This window comes from Peromyscus californicus, unplaced genomic scaffold (assembly GCF_007827085.1).
Source record: "Peromyscus californicus insignis strain IS unplaced genomic scaffold, ASM782708v3 Scaffold_9__1_contigs__length_137607984, whole genome shotgun sequence".
Lineage (NCBI taxonomy): Eukaryota > Metazoa > Chordata > Mammalia > Rodentia > Cricetidae > Peromyscus > Peromyscus californicus.
The window spans coordinates 73,733,800-73,755,184 of NW_026294617.1; the positions used below are offsets into that span (position 1 = coordinate 73,733,800).

Genomic DNA, 21,385 nt, shown 5'->3' on the forward strand with positions numbered 1-21,385 from the left:
TTCTAATAAATTATGAGTATAATTATATACAATTCATAATATAAAAAAGGAGAGGAATTAACTAGACTTGACAAGACAATAGAATAACCTTACGAAAAAATATAATCAAACCAATTAACCACAAAGGGGAAGCAAAATTGTTTATATCTAATTCACTATAACAAGAAAGTGAAAAGAGTAAGAATTTATATACAAAGCCAGGTGTGGTGGTACATGAGAGGTGGAGGTGGGTAGATCTTTTTGAGTTCAAGACTAGCCTGGTATACACAGTGGAACCCTTTAACAAACAAATAACTTCCTGCCTCCAAAATGAAAAAACAGGGCAGGAGAGATGGTTCAGGGATTAAGAGCATTTGCTGCTCTTGTGAGGGTCCTGGGTCTGTTTCTAGCATTTACATGGTGGCTTACAATCACCCTTAACTCCAGCCCAGGGAACCCAATGCCCTTTGGCCTCTCTGTAGGCACCAGGCACAGATGTGATGCACATACAAATATTCTGGCAAAATACTGATACATATAAAGTAAAATAAATAAATCTTAACCACCCCCAAAAAAGACCTCACAAAACCTACCCCCTCAGGGGAATTTATTTATTTATGAGGTTTATGCAAATCAAACTGCTACCTCAATGGAACACAATTGCTTCTGAAAACTGTTTTACCTGAAGAGGGTAGAGATTCTTCCCCCCTTCTCTTTAAAACAGAAAAAAAAACCAAAAAAAACAAACAAACTTTGAGACATATATAATACGTGTGTGTGTGAGTGTGTGAGTGTGTGTGTGTGTATTTCTGGTTTTTTTTTTGGAGCTGAGGATCGAACCCAGGGCCTTGTGCTTGCTAGGCAAGCGCTCTACCACTGAGCTAAATCCCCAACCCATTTTTTTGGTTTTTTACAAGACAGTTTCTCTGTGTAACTCTTGGCTGTCCTGGAACTCACTCTGTAGACCAGGCTGGCTTTGAACTCACAAAGATTCAATTACCTCTCTCTCCCTAGTACTGGGACCAAAGGTGTGCACCATCACCACCTGGCTACTTTGAGCTATTTTATTTAGAAGGATGTGTTTGTTACCTTTTAAACACTTGAGAGTTTCGGTGCTGCAAACATCCACTCTCATAGTTGATAACTGTTTCTCCTTCAATTCTATCTGATCTTCTGAGCGTTTGTACATCAACAACTCTTCAATGAGGGCCTGAGACTAAACACAGACCACAGTCAATTTTCATCAGAGAAGATCAAATATTCTCTCCCTAGATATAGAAGACTAATGACTATTAAAGTCCTAAGAGGAAAAAAATTGTTATTATTATTTTTAAATTTTCCTCAGAGCAACAGAAATTAATCTTCAATTCTCATGTCAAAACTATATTCTTAGCTACACATTTACTATGTAGCCCTGCTTCATAGACCAGGGTGGCCTCAAACTTGTCCCTGCCTCCTGAGTGCTAGGATTAGCCTTCACAATCACAATCACCAAGTTATAACAACAAAACCCTTTTATTGAAATTAAAACTGTTTTTAACTTCTAATTTATTTTATAATCAGCACATATTTATAGGCACACAGGTATATGGTGCATGTGCAGGGGTCAGAGGATAACTCTGTCAGGAGTTAGCTCTCTCCTTTCATTGTGTGGCTCCCAGGAATCTCTCAGGTTAGCAGGCTTGGTGACTATCTCCCCAGTCCCTAATTACTCAAGTTAACACGGAAACAACAGCCCCTCCTACTCTCCTTCAATTTAATTAGATATTTAGTCTTGTGCTGTTCTAAGAAAATTTTAATTTAGTAACACTAAATTAAAAAAGAAGGCTCCCTGGTAACATAAACTACACACAGAGCTTAACTGGCAACAGATGTTTTAGAAGGTTGTGTTTCCACTAGGGAAACAGAACTCTAGGTAATCTCATCCTATTCGGATTCCCCATGTGCATGTGAGCAGAAGTAAGGATGACTAGGAACTGTGGCTTCAAAGGTGAATAAATGATTTTTGGTATACTTAACAAATTCTGTAACTTACCCGAAACTCAGCAACTATCTTAGATTTGAGAGCAGCTTTTGGATTCGTGGATGCTGTTGAATGAAAAAAAAAAATCATTATTAAGAATGATTTTTCATTCTTTGTGCTTTTCATTAAGCACAAAGACTTGACCAAATCCAGGAAAAAATCTGAGACATAGAGTTAAGGGTGTACTCTGCAAGCATACGGCAGGCCATGCACACATAAATCATAGTATAATATTGCAGTAAAACAATTGACTATGAAATTTAAATACTCCTAAATATGGCCAATAGAAAAATAAACTATTTAGATAAGTCTAACCAACTTACCTCCAACAGACTTGTTAAGTCCTAGAATTAATGATTTGGAGACACGGAGGTAGGTACATGAAGCACCTCCTTCTCCTGGTCTCATCAAGTGTAAGAAAAATCTCAATATCTCAATGTAAGAGTGTCCAGGAACAAGACATCCAATTAATCCTGAGCACCAGCTGAAGAAAATTATTTATCAACTCCCATCTGGTTAAGTTTGGACTTTTTTTTTTTTTTTTTTTTTTTTTAAGCTGACTTAGTTCATAGCCACAAAAGGTCTAAATGCATTATCACTGCAATTGAACTTTGGCCAGACTGATGGCTCCCGTTGTTCCTAAGCATGCAATGTATGACAAAAGGATGCCAGAGGACTCCCTTAACCACGATGAGTATCATATGCTTGATGGAGCAAAACATCCCAACTCTCTTGTTTCACCTCCCAATTTTCCACTGTCCTTCACCTTGTTCCCTCCAAACCTTCCAGTCTCTCGAGATTCCTCAGTTTGCCCACAACAGTCTATAGCATGCAGCATTCCACTCCCTCGATATCATGCTGGGTAGGACATAGGACAAACACAACAGGAGCTCCAGATAGAGAATGAGTTTCTGGTCAAAATTGGAGGCCCATGTCTAATCTGGTAGAATGTATCCCCAAATCTGAAGGCTTTCATGGCTCCCAGAGAAACGCTTCTTAATGCCTAGTCTCCTCTTCAGCTCTGTGGTGTAATACCAGTCGCCTCTAACTTTGCACATCTTTGAATGTGGAAATTAGCCTGGGTACTAGAAAGCTTTTTTTTTTCTTCTTTCAATCCCCCAACTACTCTTGGATCTTCGCTCAATTAAAACCCTTTTTGTGCATTTCCTCTGTTTAAAAGTTGTTTTTAAAAGAAGTAACTTCATGCTGGCTTGATTAGTCTACGTCACTGGGAACCTCCCAGGCCTGGGAACACAGGCTTGCCCATGGTTTATGCCAGGTACGCTGTCAAACGATCTACATTTTCTTCTGCTCCAAAAGGAGGAGGTAATTTTATATTAGTTGAGATTTTGTTCCTTACTTTGTGATTTCTTCCACTGCTTACTCGGTTTGTTCAGATTTTCTTTCAGCTGCTTCTGTGTTTTGAAAGAGGTACCTGGAAAACATTGCAGTTTTGGCAGTCTGGCATTATGGGAAGTTGTTCTGTCTGTCCACTTCAGTGCCAAAGTTGGAGCATGAAAAAAGGCAATCCAAGACTGTGTAGTTTCTTTCATTTCTTTTCTTTTATTTTTATAAAAACAAAACCAGAAAACACCCACCAAATCTAAGAAGCTATTAAATAAATGTAATTTCTACGAGTAATGAAACCTCCAGTCTGAAAAAGAATAAGGCAGAGGCTAAAAATAACAGTTACTTTCAAATAGAACACAAACTCATTTGAAGGATTCAACAGCTTCTTAGAAGGTGTTCTTTTAAAAGCAAATTTCTAGTGAAATGATGATCATGGTAATAATTATCATCAACTTCTATTTGCTGATTCAATTACATATATCTTATATGTAAGAACTAGTTTATTTAAAACACACAGAGACGCACGCACGCACGCACGAACGCACGCACGCACACACACACGCGCACACACACAAAGAATGGGTATATAATTACTGCAAATCTAAGCCAAATGGAGCTTAGAGAATATACAAACATGCTCACCCCCCAAACAACTTAAAAATGTGAAACCATGCCCCAAATTTCCCCAACAGTAAGAAGACAGAGCAGTATTTATTCAACACAGCCAATGAAGAGTTTTAAAGACTCAAGGAAAGCAAGTGCATGAGAATAACCAGATGACTATCATCACCTAACATGTTTGATGTTTGTAATCAGCAGAGACAAAGATCAAACGACCTATCCCAATCAATTCTACTGAGTCCAGTTATTCATATTTTTATGTATTTAATTTTAAACAAATCAGGCCAGATCCTTTCACCCCTTTAGTATTATACAACAGGACTAGAGCTATGGATACAGACAGAATTGTAAAGATTGACTTTAAATTCTTTTAGGAAAGAAAAGGAACTTACTTAAAGCTTCTCTCAATGCCACAATCATGTCTTCTGGGTACACATTTCTATCTTCCCAGATTTTAAAGATTCGCTCTATTGACTTAGAGACAGATGGATCCCTGGAAGAAAAGTAAATATAAAAATGCTGACCTACAGCCAGCCAGCCAGTGGTGGTGCATGACTTTAATCCCAGGACAGGCACCAAAACACAGAGAAACCCTGTCTCAAAACCCTCTTTTCAGCCAGGCGGTGGTAGCGCACGCCTTTAATCCCAGCATTCAGAAGGCAGAGCCAGGTGGATCTCTGTAAGTTCGAGGCCAGCCTGGGCTACAGGGCGAGATCCAGGACAGGCACCAAAACAACACAGAGAAACCCTGTCTCAAGAAAAAAAACAAAAAACAAAAAACCTCTTCCCCCCTCCCCAAAAAGCTGACCTACCCTCAAACTTGAAGTCTGTGAAGAGTTACCAACAATTTACTATCAAGAAAACTTCTTGTGTTGTGTATTCTTTTAATTTTGAGAAAAGATCTACTTATTTATTTTACTTTCTGTATTTTGTCTGCATGTATGTGTACCTGGTGCCCAAGGAGGACAGAAGTGGGTGTTGGATATCTTGGAACTGGAGCTACAGATGGTTGTGAGTCACCATGTGGGTGCTGGTAACTAGATCTTGGTCTTCTGGAAGACCAGCAAGTACTATTTACTAAGCTAATTCTCTAGCCGTGTATATACTTTTAAATATTTTTTCCTACTTTGTTTATTGCTAAGGAAAATTTCCTCCTTGTGATGATCATGAAATACAAAGATCTAGTCAACACTTGACACACTTGGCATTCAAAAGGAAAAGCTGAATCTAACAAAATAAAAACACGGGGCTAGAGACGGCACAGCAGCTAAGACTGTGTACTGCTCTTGCAGCGACCCCAAGGTGGGTTTCCAGCACCGACCTTGGGCAGCTTACAATTGCCTGTAACTACAGCTCCAGGGATCCAACACCCTCTTCTGGCCTTCATGGATGACCCCACACATGGAGTATAACTCACACAGACACTTACATGGAGAGCAAGGTGTTTTTTTGAGACAGGGTCTCACTCTGTGTCACTGGCTGGCCTGTAACTCAGTATGTAGACCAGGCTGGCCTTGCACTCAGAGTGTCACCTCTACCTCCCAAATCCAGGGATTAAAAGCATAGACCACTATGTTTGGCATAAAAAGAAATTTAAGTTGGGCACTGACAACACACACCTTTAATCCCAGCACTTAGGAGGCAGAAGCAGGCGGTTCTCTGTGAGTTTGAGGACAGCCTGGTCTACATAGTGAGTTCCAAAACAGCCAGGGCTACTCAAAACAAAACAACCCCCGCCCCTCGCAAAAAAAAAAAAAAAAAAAAAAAAAAAAAAAGGACAAAGAAATTAAAAAACAATTTTAAAAAGCTTGATCAAAAAAGCAAAAATCAATGAAGTTACATTGGGGTAAAGGGAGGCTGAGGCAGAAGGATCATGAGTTTGAGGTCGTGTTCACTACAGTGAGAACCCCACTTAAAAAAGGTTTAAAAACAAGGGGAGCAAGATGGCTCAGAGGGTAAAGATGATTTTCACCAAGCCTGATGACCTGAGTTCTATTCCTGGGACCTACATGGTGAAACAAGAGAATTAACTCCCGAAAGTTGTCCTCTGACCTCCACATGCATGCTGGGGCATATGTACACACACACACAAATAAGTACATGTAATAATAAAACAAATGGTGCTGGAGAGACCGTTGGGCAGTTCAAAGTGTTTCCTGTTCTCGAAGAGGACCCGGTCCAGTTCCTGTCACCCACATGGGGCTCACAACTGTCTATAATTCCAGTCTTAGAGGATCTGATGACCTCTTCTGGACTCCACTAGCACCAGGCATGTGTGTGTGTGTGTGTGTGTGTGTGTGTGTGTGTGTGTGTGTGTGTGCGCGCGCGCGCGTGCGCGCATAATATTCATATACATAAATAAAATTTTAACAAATCGAAAAAAAGAACTGGGATGAAGCATCGTGCAGAGCACTGGTTAAGCAAGTGCCCATACAGAAGGTCCTGACCTCCATCCTCAGCACCAAAACAAAATAGAATACAAAACCCAGAATAACTGCACTAGGATTGAAATACTGGGTTTTTCTTTCTTTTAAGGTTTATTGAAAAATAAGCATGAATCAACTCCATACTACAACATGTGCTCTAAGAGGATTCCAGCCTGATCACACACTGCCACATATGCAAGCAAAATACACACATAAAATAAAAATAAATAAATTTAAGAAGTACCACCCCTCAAAAAGAAGAATCAATGAGCAATCATAGAAGTATATGCCTGTAACATCAGCAACCAGGATGCTAGTTAAAGGCTAGCTTGGGATATATAGCAAGACTATGCCTTTAAAAACAAAACATGGGGACAGGCGGTGGTGGCGCACACCTTTAATCCCAGCACCCAGGAAGCAGAGCCAGGTGGATCTCTGTGAGTTCAAGGCCAGCCTGGACTACAGATCGAGATCCAGGAAAGGCACCAAAACAACAGAGAAATCCTGTCTCCAAAAAACCAAAAAACAAAACAAAACATGGACTAAGCATGGTAGTGCATGCCTTTAATCCTAGCACCAGGGAGGCAGAGACAGGTGGAGCTCTGATCAAGGCCAGTCTGTTCTACAGAGTGAGGGGCCATGTGAAGACACTGTCTCAGAAAAACAAAATGTAACACAGACCCACAAAATAAAAATCCAAAGGGAAAAAAGAGAAAGAGATAGGGTAGAGGAGGAAGAAGAGAGAAAAGAAAAGAAAAAGGAGGGATCAAACTGGTACGATCTCAAAACGAAAAATAAGGACAAAAGAATGAGAGAATATTCTAACATCCTACTATATCCATAAAGACAAAAAAGAACCATAGCTTTTTAAGCACATCTATCAAAGTATATGTACACTAAAGTGTAAGATTAAAAAACTGCCAGGCAGTTTTTTGATTGTTTGTTTTTTTGGTTTTTTGAGACAGGGTTTCTCTGTGTAGCCCTGGGACTCACTTTGTAGACCAGGCTGACATCAAACTCACAGAGATCCTAACTAGAACAGACAGACTATACTTCCATTTCTTCTCCTATTTTCATGCCGAGATTCTTTCATTATTTAAAAAAATCTGTAAGCTGAAGAACACTAAAAATTGCACAACTACTCAAGTTCTTGCTAATGAATGAAAAAAGAAAAGAAAGTTTTTCAATCTTCTTAAATCCCAAAGCACAGTAAGGATTTACTTACTTCACCAGAGCAGCCGCTTCAGGTAGCACATCAGCAAATGATTCACGGAATATGATTGCATTTTTCCTTTTGCAATTCTGTATGACATCATTGGCAAGATAAAAGAGATTCAAACGGTGGGGATATGTAGCTGTAGATGAAAGGCAATAAAAAAAGTTATTTTATACTTAGTGCAACTTGTTCCAAATATATTGTTTTCAAAAAGCTAATTTTTTTTTAAAGATTTATTTATTTATTATGTATACAGTGTTCTGTCTGCATGTATGACTGCAGGCCAGAAGAGGGCACCAGACCTCAGTACAACAGATGGTTGTGAGCCACCATGTGGTTGCTGGGAATTGAACTCAGGACCTCTGGAAGAGCCGTCAGTGCTCTTAACCTCTGAGCCATCTCTCCAGCCCCCAAAGAGCTAATTTTTTTACTACATTATTTTAAGCTTATGGGTGTTCTGTCTGCTTGTATGTACATCATATGCATGCAGTTTCATCATATGCATGCAGTGTCCATGGAGACCAGGAGAGGGCATCAGAGCAGCCAGTGTTCCCAAACTCTGAGCATCTCTCCAGCTCCAGTTAAGCATTTTTATATGAACTAATTACATGAATGAAATAGTGAATAATAAACAATTAACTAATGGATTAATTTATTAAATGTACTAAAACCCTAACCATTTGAGGTTAAATTTATGTTCATGTATTCTTCAAGTAGACCATCTCACTCTGTAGATGTTTGGCACTAAAGGAAAAAAAATCCTTTAGTGGCTTTAGACATGCTAAGACAAAATAAAACTGTTTCTCCAACTATGTGAAAACCAAAAAAACAAAACCAAAAAAGAGTTGAATAAAAACTCAGTTTGTTATAAAAACATCAAGGCCAGTATAAAAAGTTTAACACTGAACTCTAATCAGAAATCAATCGTGTAAATAATGTTCAATAGTATGTTATACACAGAGTCCTAGATTAACCAATCCAAACACTACTCACATAGCAGCACCTAAGTCCAAGTCCTCTAGTTTACTGGCTGGAGTTATTTTAACTGTCTGTGTTACAGTGTTCTGGGGATAATCTGACTCCATATATACATGAAGGCTAAGCTTTTCCAAGGCTCAACCTACCTAAGATTCACTGTTACATGTGGGGCAATTCCAATATTCACATGGATGATCCATGTTTCCACAATTCCTCAATCTCAAATTCAGTAACTTCTGAGATCTCCCCCACAGCCCCTTCTCTCTGCACACCCTCCTATCCCCCATTACACTGGTTCTACAACTTCATCAGACATCAGTTCGTTTTCAAACTCCTCAGCCTCCTTTAGAATTCACTTTAGATTAATTCCAGAGTATTTGATACATTATTTAAATTACTCGTATCAAATTCCTCGTTTTCTTTTCCTTCTCTACCTAATTTAGCGTTCTAGAACATGCATTCAACAAAATCCTAAATTTAGATTAGTCTAAATGAATGCTTTTACTGTACCTTTCTTTGCTGATTTTTTTAAAAATTAGATTTAATAATTTTATTTTGTGTTTAGCCTGTATGTATGCATGTGCACCATCTCTCCATCCCTTTCTTTTCTGTTTCTGTTTTCTTTTTCTTTTTTTTTTTTTTTTGAGACAAAGTATTGGTGGGTTGAATAAGAATGGTCCCCATAGGCCAGGCAGTGGTGGCGCACACCTGTAATCCCAGCACTCGGGAGGCAGAGCCAGGCGGATCTCTGAGTTCAAGGCCAGCCTGGTCTACAGAGCTAGTCCAGGACAGGCTCCAAAGCTACAGAGAAACCCTGTCTTGGGGAAAAGAAAAAAAAAAAAAAAAAAAAAGGTCCCCATAGTGTCATATATTTGAATGCTTAGTCACCAGAGAATAGAAATCTTTGAAAAAATTAGAAGGATTAAGACGGGTGGTGGGGGGCTGGAGAGATGGCTCAGAGGTTAAGAGCACTGGTTGCTCTTCCAGAGGACCTGAGTTCAATTCCCAGCAACCACATGGTGGCTCACAACCATCTGGTGCCCTCTTCTGGCCTACCGACATACACACAGGCAGAACATTGTATACATAATAAATAAATAAATTAATTAATTAATAAAAAAAAAAAAGGCCGGGTAGTGGTGGCACACACCTTTAATCCCAGCATTTGGGAGGCAGAGGCAGGCAGATCTCTGTGAGTTTGAGGCCTGGTCTACAGACTGAGTTCCAGGATAGCCAGGGCTACACAGAGAAACCCTGTCTGGAAAAACAAAAACAAACAAAAAACAAATAAAAAAGATTAGGAGGTGTGGCCTTGTTGGAGGAAGTGTGTCACTGGGGGGTGGGCTTTGAAATTTCAAAAGCCCATACCAGGCCCAACCAGAGTGAGTCAGTCTCTCTCTCTCCCCCTCTCCCACCCTCCCTCCTTCCCTCCCTCCCCCCTCCCCCCCCACTCTCCTGTGGATCAGGCTTTTTCACCACCACTCCTGCCTGCCACCACGCTCCCTCCACAATGATAACTACAAACAAGCCTTCAAGTTGCCTTGCTCACTGTGTCTCTTCACATCAATTAAACAATGACTAAGACACAAGGTCTCACTATATGGGCCTGGAATTTGGTGGGTAGACCAGGCTGGCTTCAAACTCTAGAGATCTGCCTGCCTCTACCTCCAGAGTTCATTCCTGTTTTTGAGGTAGTCTTGCATAGCCCAAGCTGGCCACAAACCCCTGATCCTCCTGACTCCACCTCCCAAACACCGATGCCACAGGTGTGTGCTACCATGTTTTGCTGCCTCTTTAATTCTCCTGTTAGATTCTACTTAAGAAAAGGTCTACCAAGAAGGGGACTAAAGTCCTACGAGCTAAGTTTCCTTTTTCAGCTGGGCCCCTAGTGTTAACAATTCCTCCTCATGACCTTCAGCAGCACCTTCTCTCATTTGCTCTAAGAAGTATTTCACAATATACCATCCATGATACCCTCTACAGTACTCCAGCTCTCTCATTCTTGGGACATAAGCTTACATGCTATTTTATAAACAAAGTAGAAACCATTAAATGAGAATTATCTTCTATTAAAACACTTGACGCATCCCCATCTCATTACCCAGAGGAATTCTGACACCCTTAGTGGAAGCCTGAAAGACACTGGATAACTAAACAGTTCAAAACAAAATAGAGACAGACCACCAGCAACAATCCCAACCACCAAATCAAAAAGCCAAACACCTAGCCAGGTGTGGGGGCACATTCCTGCTTCCCAGTCCTAGGGAGTGAGTGCACAAAGGCAGGAAGATTACAATTGCATGGTCAGCCTTGTGATATATAGCAAGTGTGAGGTTATCCTGGGGCATATAGGACCTTGCCTCAAAACAACAAAACTCCTAAAATATTAATAACTGGAGAATGTAGGTTAAGGTATACAGTAAAGTGTTTTTAAAATTTGAAATTTAAACTCTTGGATTACAGGTATGAGCTTGAATTTCAAACTTCAAAAGTAACTTCTTAATATGCTGTATTTGATCTATTTTTCACCTGTCTTTCCTCCTCTCAAGAACTTTAAGCCCCCCAAACTGGACTAGAGATATAGCTCCATGGTCAAATAGCTACACTAAGAGTGATGAGTAGGGGTAGGGGGATCTCTGAGTTCAAGGTCAGCCTGGTCTACAGAGTGAGTTCCAGGACTGTTACACAGAGAAACCCTGCCTAAAAAAAAAAGTGATGAAAGCCAGGCATGGTGGGGAATGCCTTTAATCCCAGCACTCAGGAGGCAGAGGTGAATAGATCTCTGTAAGTTCAAGGCCAGTCTGGTCTAAGGGCAGCCAGGACTTAGAGAGATCTGTCTTTAAAGAAAACACCAAGATTACTAAGACTCAGGTTTGACTGGGAGCAAGGGTTTTGCCAGTTTTACTTCCTGCTGGATTCTAACTAGTTTTCTGTATCTATTTTTTGTCTATCATGCTTTTTGAGCCAGGGGTCTTGCTAAATTAGCTCAGGCTGTCCTTTGAACCACTGATCTCTAAATGCTAAAATTATAGGGCCTTCTCCTACATCCATGTACTGGGGGGATTGGGCTCTGGGTCTTGTTCTTGCTAGGTAAGCAATCTACCAGTTATACCTAGCCTAGCCCTTTCAATTTTTTTTTTTCTTCCTTTTTTTGTATCTTGGGACAGACTCTAAATTTGCCCAGGCTGTCCCTTGAATTTGGAATTGTCCTATTTCAGCCTCCAGAGTGTGCCACCATACTTCAGTTTCTATTTTTTAAATGGACAAATGAAGGAAAATGAGAAGACAAATACAGGGGAAAAGACAATAAACAAAATGAGTAGCCTTAATTTATCTTGGTTAGTCACCCCCTAAGACTTCTGGTAGCATAGGTTAAACAGGGCTGAGATCCTGTATAAGGTAGGAAGGCTACAGCAGAAATAAATCTAGATTAAAGTCATTATTGTCACATTAACCACTCCACACTCTAAAGCTAAGCACTCAAGCTTTTTTAAATTTTTTTTAAATCACTATGGAGACATTGAAAGGGGTTAACAGAAAAATGAGGGATATTGGTTTTATTTGTTTGAGATAGAGTCTTATATGGTCCAAGCTGGCCTCAATTTATTATGTATTTAAGGATAACATTGGGCTGAACCTCCTGCCTCTCTACCTCCCTAATAATGGGATTACAGATGTCTACCACCCTGCCCAGTTTTATGAGGTGCTGGGGATCAAATCCAGGGCTCTGTGAAGCACCCTAACAAGCACTACCGAATTAGCTACATTCCCAACCACTGGATTGTTGATTTAAATGTAGCAATATCAAAATGAAACAGCCTGGTAGCAGAAAGACTGGGTAACTTTTTTTTTTTTTTTTTGAGACAGGGTTTCTCTGTGTAGTTTTGGTGCCTGTCCTGGATCTCGCTCTGTAGACCAGGCTAGCCTGGGACTCACAGAGATCCACCTGCCTCTGCCTCCCGAGTGCTGGGATTAAAGGCTTGCGCCACTGCAAGACTGGGTAACTTTTAACATGATAATATTAATATTTTATGTCTACCTGTCAAAAATGTTCAGGGGCAAAACTGAGAGATGGCTCAGCAGCTAAGGGCAATTGCTCCTCTTCTAGAAGACCAAGGTTCCCGATTGCTTGTGACTACCTTGTATCTCTTACAGCCACACTTTGAATACTGCAGACGCATGGTACATACATATTCAGGCCCTTACACAAACACAGTAAATCAATACATAAACTTTTAAAAAGAAAAAAGGTTAAGTGGGGGCTAGAGAGATGGTTCCTTGGTTAAGAGCATTGGTTCTTCTTCCATAGGATCAGAATTAGATTTCCAGCACCTACGTAGCAGCTCACACAACCCTAGGGGATCTGATTTTGGCTTCTATCGACACAAACATGGTACACAGACATACATGCAGGCAAAACACCCATACACATCCAATAATAATAATAATAATAATAATAATAATAATAGTAGTAGGAGTAGTAGTAGTAGCAGTAGCAATAGTAGTAGCAGTAATAGTAAATTTTTAAATGGTCAAAGGCAAAGGCAATTAAGTAGGAAGAAATCTGGGACCATAGAGAAATACTAATAAATGGAAAAACAAGTATCTTTACAAAGACAAAGAGACAGAACAACAAGAAAGTGCAATTTTTTCCTAAATTTGTTGTTAGTATGCCAACAAATATTTAAGAAATTTAACTGTTTACTTGCTGATGAATGAAATACTATTAATTACACTGTATATTCTCATATTTCTTTTTCTTTTCTTTTTTTTTTTTTTTGTTGGTTTTTTTGGTTTTTCCAGACAGGTTTCTCTGTGTAGCTTTGGCGTCTTTCCCGGAACTTACTCTGTAGCCCAGGCCATCTCGAACTCCCAGAGATCTGCCTGCCTCTGCCCCCCAAGTGCTGGGATTAAAGGCGTGCGCCACCACCGCCCAGCTTATTCTCATATTTCTTAGCAAGATTTTTATGAGAAAAACATAAGCTGGGTGTGCTGGCACATGCCTTTAGACCTAGCACTTGGGAGACAGATTCAAGTGGATCTCTCTGAGTTCAAGGGCAGCATGACTTACATATTGAGTTCTAGGATAGCCAGAACTACACAGAGAGAACCTGTCTTGAAAATGAATGAATGAAAGAATATTGTGGATACTGTAATTAGCAAACAATTTCAGACACTTTCAAGTCTAATCTCATCTTATGTCATATTTATAGAACCTAAGTCCTGAGTTGATTTTAATATACATTGAAAAGGGAACCATATCCAACCTAAAATTCAAAGTAGTCTAAACTTTCATAAGACATTAGTCCAGGGGCCATCGAGATGGTTCATAGGGTAAAGGTACTTGCTGCCAAGCCTGCACACCTGAGTTCACTTGCTGGGACCCACACGGTGGAAAGAGAGAACCACCAAGTCATTCTCCGACCGCCACACGTCTGTCTGTCCATCTGTCTCTTTCTCTCTCTCATACACACACACACACACACACACACACACACACACACACACACACACACACACACACGAATGAATGAATGAAATGGAGTGAATGAATGAATGAAAAACAAAAGAAAACAGCAGTCCAGGGCCTAGGGAGATGACTTATGGGTAATAGTGCTTGCTGCACAAGCATGACGTTCTGAGTTTGAATTCACAGTTCCCATGTAAAAGTCAGAGATGGCTAGGCATGCCTGTGACCCACCCCAGTAATAAAGACAGGTGGGTCCCACAGCCGGTAAGTACTAATCCTGTTCTCTTCCATTTAATGTCATGAACCATTCTACGTATTAGCATTGTTTTTAGCTAGGGTATAAATTATTTGGAGGGGCTGGAGAGATGGCTCAGAGGTTAAGAGCACTGACTGCTCTTCCAGAGGTCCTGAGTTCAATTCCCAGCACCCACATGGTGGCTCACAACCATCTGTAATGAGATCTGGTGCCCTCTTTTGTATACATAATAAATAAATAAATCTTTTTAAAAAAATTATTTGGAAACACAGTTTCTTTATCACCCCTCTACTTCTCACAGTGCTAAAACCACATTTTATCTTTTCTTTTCTCATCTTTTCTTTTTTTTAAGATTTATTTTTGGGGCTGGAGAGATGGCTCAGAGGTTAAGGGCACTGGCTGCTCCTCCAAAGGTCCTGAGTTCACTTCCCAGCAACCACATGGTGGCTCACAACCATCTGTAATGAGATCTGGTGCCCTCTTCTGGCCTGCAGGGATACATGCAGGCAGAACACTGTATACAAAATAAATAAATAAATCTTAAAAAAAAAAGAGATTTATTTATTTATTATGAATACAATGTTCTGCCTACGTGCCAGAAGACAGCACCAGGTTGCTGGGAATTGAACTCAGATCCTCTAGAAGAGCAGCTAGTGCTCTTAACCCCTGAGTCATCTCTCCAGCCCTCTTTTTTTCTTTAAGGCAGGATCTCACTATGTAGTCCTGGCTAGCCTAACAGGTATTTGCCTGCTTCTGCCTCCCAGTGCTGGGCTACATTTCCTCTTTTTTTTCATCTTCAGTGAGTACTATTACTACTAGTATGACATCAGGAAAGAAACATAATATGCCTGCTGTAGTAGTTTAAATGTAATTGGCCCCCACAATCTCACAGCAAGTGGCACTATTAGGAGGTGTGGCTTTGTTGGAGTGGGTGTGGCCTTGTTAGAGGAAGTGTGTCACTGTGGGGGCGGGCTTTAGGTTTCCTATGCTCAGGTACCACCCAGTGTCAGTCGACTTCCTGATGCCTGCAAGATGTAGGACTCTCAGCTACTCCTCCAGCACTACATCTGCCTGCACTCGCCATGTTCCCCACCATGATGACAACGGACTGAACTTCTGAAACTGTAAGCGAGCCATCCCAATTAATTGTTTTATTCCTAAGAGTTGCCGTGGTAATGGTGTCTTTTCACAGCAATAGAAATCCTAAGACAGCTGCTATAGACAAGATAATCCATAAAGCATTTCCATTGTAGATTTAGAATACATCAATTCTCTTACAAACACCTTGGTAACTACACTCTTGTGGGCTTTTTTTTTTTTTTTTTTTTTTTTTAATGTGTATGGGTGTTTTGCCTGCATGTATGTCTGTGTATCATGTGCATGCCTGGTGCCCTCAGAGGTCAAATGAACTTTGTTAGACAGTTGTGAACCCCTATATGGGTACAGGAATTGAACCCAGGTCCTCTGGAAGAACAGCCAGTACTTTTAACCTCTGAGCACCTTTTTAAACCTGGTAACTGCACTCTTTTTCTTTGTTTTGTTTTGTTTTTCGAGACAGGGTTTCTCTGTGTAGTTTTGGTGCCTGTCCTGGATCACTCTGTAGACCAGGCTGGCCCTGAATTCACAGATATCCACCTGGTTCTGCTTCTCGGGAAACTACACAGAGAAAACCTGTCTCAAAAAACAAAAACAAAAACAAACAAACAAACAAAAAAAGCGTGCACCACCACTGCCTGGCTCAATTGCACTCTTTTTGTTTTGTTTTTTTTTTAAGGTTTATTTATTGTGTATACAGTGCTCTGCCTCCATGCATGCCTTCATACCAGAAGAGGGCACCAGATCTCATTCTAGATGGCTGTGAGCCACCATGTGCTTGCTGGGAATTGAACTCAGAACCTCTGGAAGAATAGCCAGTGCTCTTAACCTCTGAGCCATCTCTCCAGCCCTCAACTGCACTCTTAAAGCTACATGTATCACAAGAATCTCACTACGTTTTAATCCAGTTCTTGGAGATCTGATGTCCCATTCTGACCTCTGTGAGCACTAGGCACACATGCACATGCAGTACACTGACATACATGTAGGCAAAACACTCATATACATAAAATTAAATAAATCTTTTGAAAATAAAATAAATTTTAAAAAACCAAATCCCCTTATCTCTTAAGCCAAAGACCAGGTAGCCCCTCTTGTCCAGCTGTATGACCCTTCCAAACACTGCTCTCCTCATTAATACCAATAGGATACTAATAACTGTTTCGTTCTGTTCAAAGTAGTTGTCAAGATTATGTGACAGGAAACATAAAATTTCAAGTTCACCATCTAGTACGTGACTGGTGAAGTATGAACTAACAGTACACAATTCTTTTCAGGTGTCCTACAGATGCCAGTGCCATCTAGTTCTAATCTGCTCTCATTATCTGTTCTTCCCAAATTCCCAGTCACCAAAGATACAGAGAACTTATCTTCCAAATGTTCCTCTAAATTACAGCCACAACATTCAACTGTCAAGCCTATCAAGTTCTATTTTCTAAATTCTTCTAGGATATTTCTCCTTCTCTGTTTTAATTCAAACTTGGTCAGATTATGTAACATTTCTTCCACTTTATGTCACTATGTACCTCTGGCTGGCCTTGAACTCACTATTATTTTTAGAAACTAATATCAGTTTCAGATACTGCAGTTTGTAATCCTCTTTTAAGTAACAGAACACAGTATTTTTTCCTCCTTTGAGACAGGATCTGTGTAGCCCACCCAGGCTGGTCTTACACTATGTAATTAAGGTTAGCCTTCCACTCCTGATCTTCCTGCCTCCATTCCCAAGTGCTGAGCTACACAGACCAGGGGTACATTTGATTTCACAAAATACAAAAATGTCGTTGGTATAACATAGAACAGCTTCACAGCTTTCCCACTAACCCACTGTCTACCCCAGGCTGCCTGTAACTTGGTATGTAACTTAGGCTGGCTCTGATCTTGCTTTGGCTCCCCTGGTGCTGGGATTACAGGGGCACACCAAGCTTCATTACTTTCCTAATTTTTTTTTTAATAGTGCTTCACCAAGTAGCCCTAGCCGGCCTCAAACTCAGAAACCCACCTGCCTCTGCCACCACGCCAAGCTTCTTCCTTACTTTAATGTCATCTATCCCTACATCTTACTTTCACCACAAATCCTAGGCTTGGTGCCACCCAGTCTGGGAAACCGCCCACTCACTTCTCTCTACTATGGTCACCTTTTCAACCCCTAAGTCAAGAGTGCTGGGCATGTGTCTCAGTGGGAGAGTCTTTACCCAGCTTTACAATGCCCTGGGTTTAACTCTAGCACCCCCGGCACGTCTCACAAAATATGGACCTAAGGAGAAGGAAAGGATTACCTCATGATTAGGGCAATTTTTCCTAAATTAGCCAAGAGAAAATTGGAAATTCAGCCTTTTTTCTTTTCTTTTTGGAGACACAGGCTCATAGAGCATAGGTTGGCCCAACTCACTACGAAGCCAGGAATGATCCTGAATTCTTCTGCCTCCACTTAAAGCTCAGCAGTTCTCAAGTGCTGACCAAACAAATGGTTCTGAGAGAACCACTAACTTGGAAAGGCTAAATGTAACAGAGATACTGAAGTCCAATGCAGCCAAGTACTGCACACACACAGTAACTACAAAGGTGCTCCAGGCAAAGACCAAAGTCAGACGCAAAGCCTGCAGCAGCTAAGGACTGATCTTAAGTGTAGTTCTGTTTTTAATTATTTTCATTTTATGTGTATGGGTGTTTTACATGTATGTATGTATGTATGTATGTATGTATGTATGTATGTATGCATGCATGTGTTACATGTGCGTGCAAGGTGCCCAAGGCCAGAAGAGGGTGTCAGATTCCCAGAACTGAAGTTACAGAGAGTTCTGAGGCCATGTGGATGCTGGGTCCTCTAGAGAGCAGCAAGTGGTCTTAACTGCTAAGCCACCACACCAGTCCTAGAAGCTAGTGATTTATATGAGATAGTCCATGTTTACTGTTTTGATATATTAAATATCTGGGCCTTGCTAGATCAATTTCAGCTTTATGAATTCTAAAGGTTTTCAGTAAAATCCATTTAAAATTTCAGGGAATTGGTAGTATATACCTGTAATCTCAGCCCTGATGCAGATCAGTTCAAGACCAGCCTGGCCTACATAGTGAGATCCAGGATAGTCGAGGCTGCATTGTGAGACCCTTTCTCAACACAAAAATCAAAGAGCTTAAGGACAGCCTTGGCTACATTAAGACTCTGACTCAAAAACACACACACACAATAAGCAACACCCTTTCACTCTGACTTGGTGCTGTGTGTACCCTCTGGTCTTCTGACACTTAGGCTCATAAGATGCCTTCTTTCACCCGATTTCTGAAGCCCTACACACAAATACACAGTTACTTTCTGCTCTGCCATTAGAGGTACCTCAGAAATGTTTATGTAACCAAGTTTCCCAGCATATATGCTATGAAACAACAGTCACATGAACAAGTGGTTACCAGGCAGGTGGTACATACCTGGAATCCACTTAGGAAGTGAGACACAAACATCAGGAGCCTAAGGCTATTCTTACCTATATCATGAGGGAGTCCGTAGTCAAATAAGTATACAAAATGCCAAATATCCTAATCTCCAATCTTCGAGGAAGTTCAAGAAACATTTATCAATGGTAACTAAAGTTTCACAGCGTGAACGTAGGTTTAATTGCAATTTGGTAGCACCTCACTTTAAACTTGTTTTTTGAGACAACATTCTCTGTTTAACAGTCCTGGCTGTCCTGGAACTCACTCTGTAGACCAGGCTGGCCTCAAATTCAGAGATCCTCCTTACTCAGCCTCCAAAGTACTGGGATTAAAGGTGTGAGCCACCACCACCTGGCTAGCATCTCACTTTAAAAATAGCATTCTTGGACTGGAGAGATGACTCACAGGTTAAGAGCACTGGCTGCTCTCCCAGAGGTCCTGAGTTCAATTCCCAGCAATCACATAGTGGCTCACAACCATCTGTAATGAGATCTAGTGCCCTCTTCTGGCCTGCAGGCATACATGCAGACAGAACACTGTATACATAATAAAAATAAATAAATCTTAAAAAAATGGCATTCTTGGGCTGTAGAGACTGCACTGGCCCTTCTTCCAGAGGATCCATGTTTGATTCCCAACACACACACACACACACACACACACACACACACACACACACAAACACACACACAGTAACTCCAGTTCTTAGAGGTCTGGTACCTTTCCTGGTCTCCATAAACACTGCTCACACATGATGCACAGACATATGTGTAGGCAAAACACCTATACACATAAAATAAGGGTCAAAAGATGTTTTTTAATTTAAAAAATGGCATTCTCAACATTGCCATATTTTGGGAAATATACGATCATGAATCTTCAATGCTATTCTGTCACTATTTTGCTATATTTTGTGCACATTTATTTGTTCACACATGTGCTGCAAACTGTAGTCTGAGAAACCTAAGATGATAGAAATAAATTATTTTATTTTATGCAACTCTAGAGATTGAGCCTAGGGTATGACACACGCTGAGCAGTCTGCCTGTGAGCCACATCGCTAGTTCTAGATATTCATAACCTAGCTGACCCTGTGACACATCTGTGTGAGAGTGCTCCACAATGAGTCCCCAGTGCTCTTCACTTTCCTCTATCAGGTCTTTACTTGCCCAGGCTAACCTTAAAACCCTTGTTTCGGGGGCTGGAGAGATGGCTCAGAGGTTAAGAGCACTGGCTGCTCCTCCAGAGGTCCTGAGTTCAATTCCCAGCTACCACATGGTGGCTCACAACCATCTGTAATGAGATCTGGCGCCCTCTTCTGTATACATAATAAATAAATAAATCTTTAAAAAAAAAAAAACCCGTGCCGGGCGGTGGTGGCGCACGCCTTTAATCCCAGCACTCGGGAGGCAGAGCCAGGCGGATCTCTGTGAGTTCGAGGCCAGCCTAGGCTACCAAGTGAGTTCCAGGACAGGCACAAAGCTACACAGAGAAACCCTGTCTCGAAAAACCAAAAAAAAAAAAACAAAACAAAACAACCCAGGTGTTTTACTCAGCCAGGTGGTGGTGGTGCATGACTTTAATCCCAGCTCTGGGAGACAGAGGCAGGCAGATCTCTGTGAGTTTGAGGCCAGCCTAGTATACAAAGTGAGTTCCAGGAAAGCCAGAGCTACTACACAGAGAAACCTTGTTTCGAAAAACCAGGAAAAAAAAAAAGACTTATTCATTTGTGTTTATGCATATGTGTGTTTGCCTGTGCAACTCTCTGGAACTGGAGTTACAGATGGTTGTGAGCTAACATGTGGGTGCTGGGAAATAAACCTCATCTTCTCCAAGAGCAGAAAGCACTCTCAACTGCTCTAGCTACCTACTACCAGGTTTTAAAAGTTATATTACAAACCAGGTGTGAGACTTGGGGCTGTAGCTCAGTGGCAGAGCACTTGTCTAGCGTACATGAAGCCCTAAATCCAACCCCAATACCGCCAAAAAAAAAAAAAAAAATCAGTAAATGAATAAACGGATGTAATAGTTTTTACCAGTAAACCCAGAACTAGGAAAATGAAGGAAGCTCAGAAGTTTAAGGTCATCCTCCACTACATAAATTCAAGGCTAGTCTGGGCTACATAACACCTTCTTTAATCTCAGCACTTGGGAGGCAGAGGCAGGTTGATTTAAGTGACTTTGGGCCAGCTATACAGTGAGACTGTCAAAAACCAAAAACCAAAGGGGGAAGGGGGGATAAACAACAACCACCACTACCAAGAACTAACAAGATGGCTCAGTAGGTAAAAGTACTCACATGCTAGGAGAAAACCAACTTCCAGAACATGTCTTCTGAACTCCCCCCCCCCCCACAAACACACTCTGTATCATTTATACCCCAATAAATGAATAAAGGAAAAGAAACTAAACAAGCCAGGCGGTGGTGGCGCACACCTTTAATCCCAGCACTCGGGAGGCAGAGCCAGGCGGATCTCTGTGAGTTCGAGGCCAGCCTGGGCTAAAAAGCGAGTTCCAGGAGAGGCGCAAAGCTACA

At 41.0% G+C, this 21,385-nt stretch overlaps 1 protein-coding gene and 1 non-coding gene across 5 annotated transcripts in view; both read right to left on the reverse strand.

Annotated features, from left to right (window-relative positions):
• The window catches only part of Rprd2 (regulation of nuclear pre-mRNA domain containing 2), a 57,936-nt gene that overhangs the window by 23,006 nt on the left and 13,545 nt on the right, over nucleotides 1-21,385 (reverse strand). For 2 of the 4 annotated variants that reach the window (XM_052732045.1, XM_052732047.1), the window contains exons 2-6: nucleotides 7,625-7,754; nucleotides 4,366-4,466; nucleotides 3,363-3,437; nucleotides 2,015-2,067; nucleotides 1,069-1,195 (exon numbers count right to left, since the gene is read on the reverse strand). In XM_052732045.1, coding sequence (XP_052588005.1) covers nucleotides 1,069-1,195; nucleotides 2,015-2,067; nucleotides 3,363-3,437; nucleotides 4,366-4,466; nucleotides 7,625-7,754 — 486 coding nt within the window. The remainder of the gene's footprint in view (nucleotides 1-1,068; nucleotides 1,196-2,014; nucleotides 2,068-3,362; nucleotides 3,438-4,365; nucleotides 4,467-7,624; nucleotides 7,755-21,385) is intronic. The other 2 variants (XM_052732046.1, XM_052732048.1) reach the window with 1 other exon arrangement.
• Nucleotides 800-872, reverse strand: Trnaa-agc (transfer RNA alanine (anticodon AGC)). The gene has a single exon. It is a non-coding gene; the product is annotated as a tRNA-Ala (tRNA).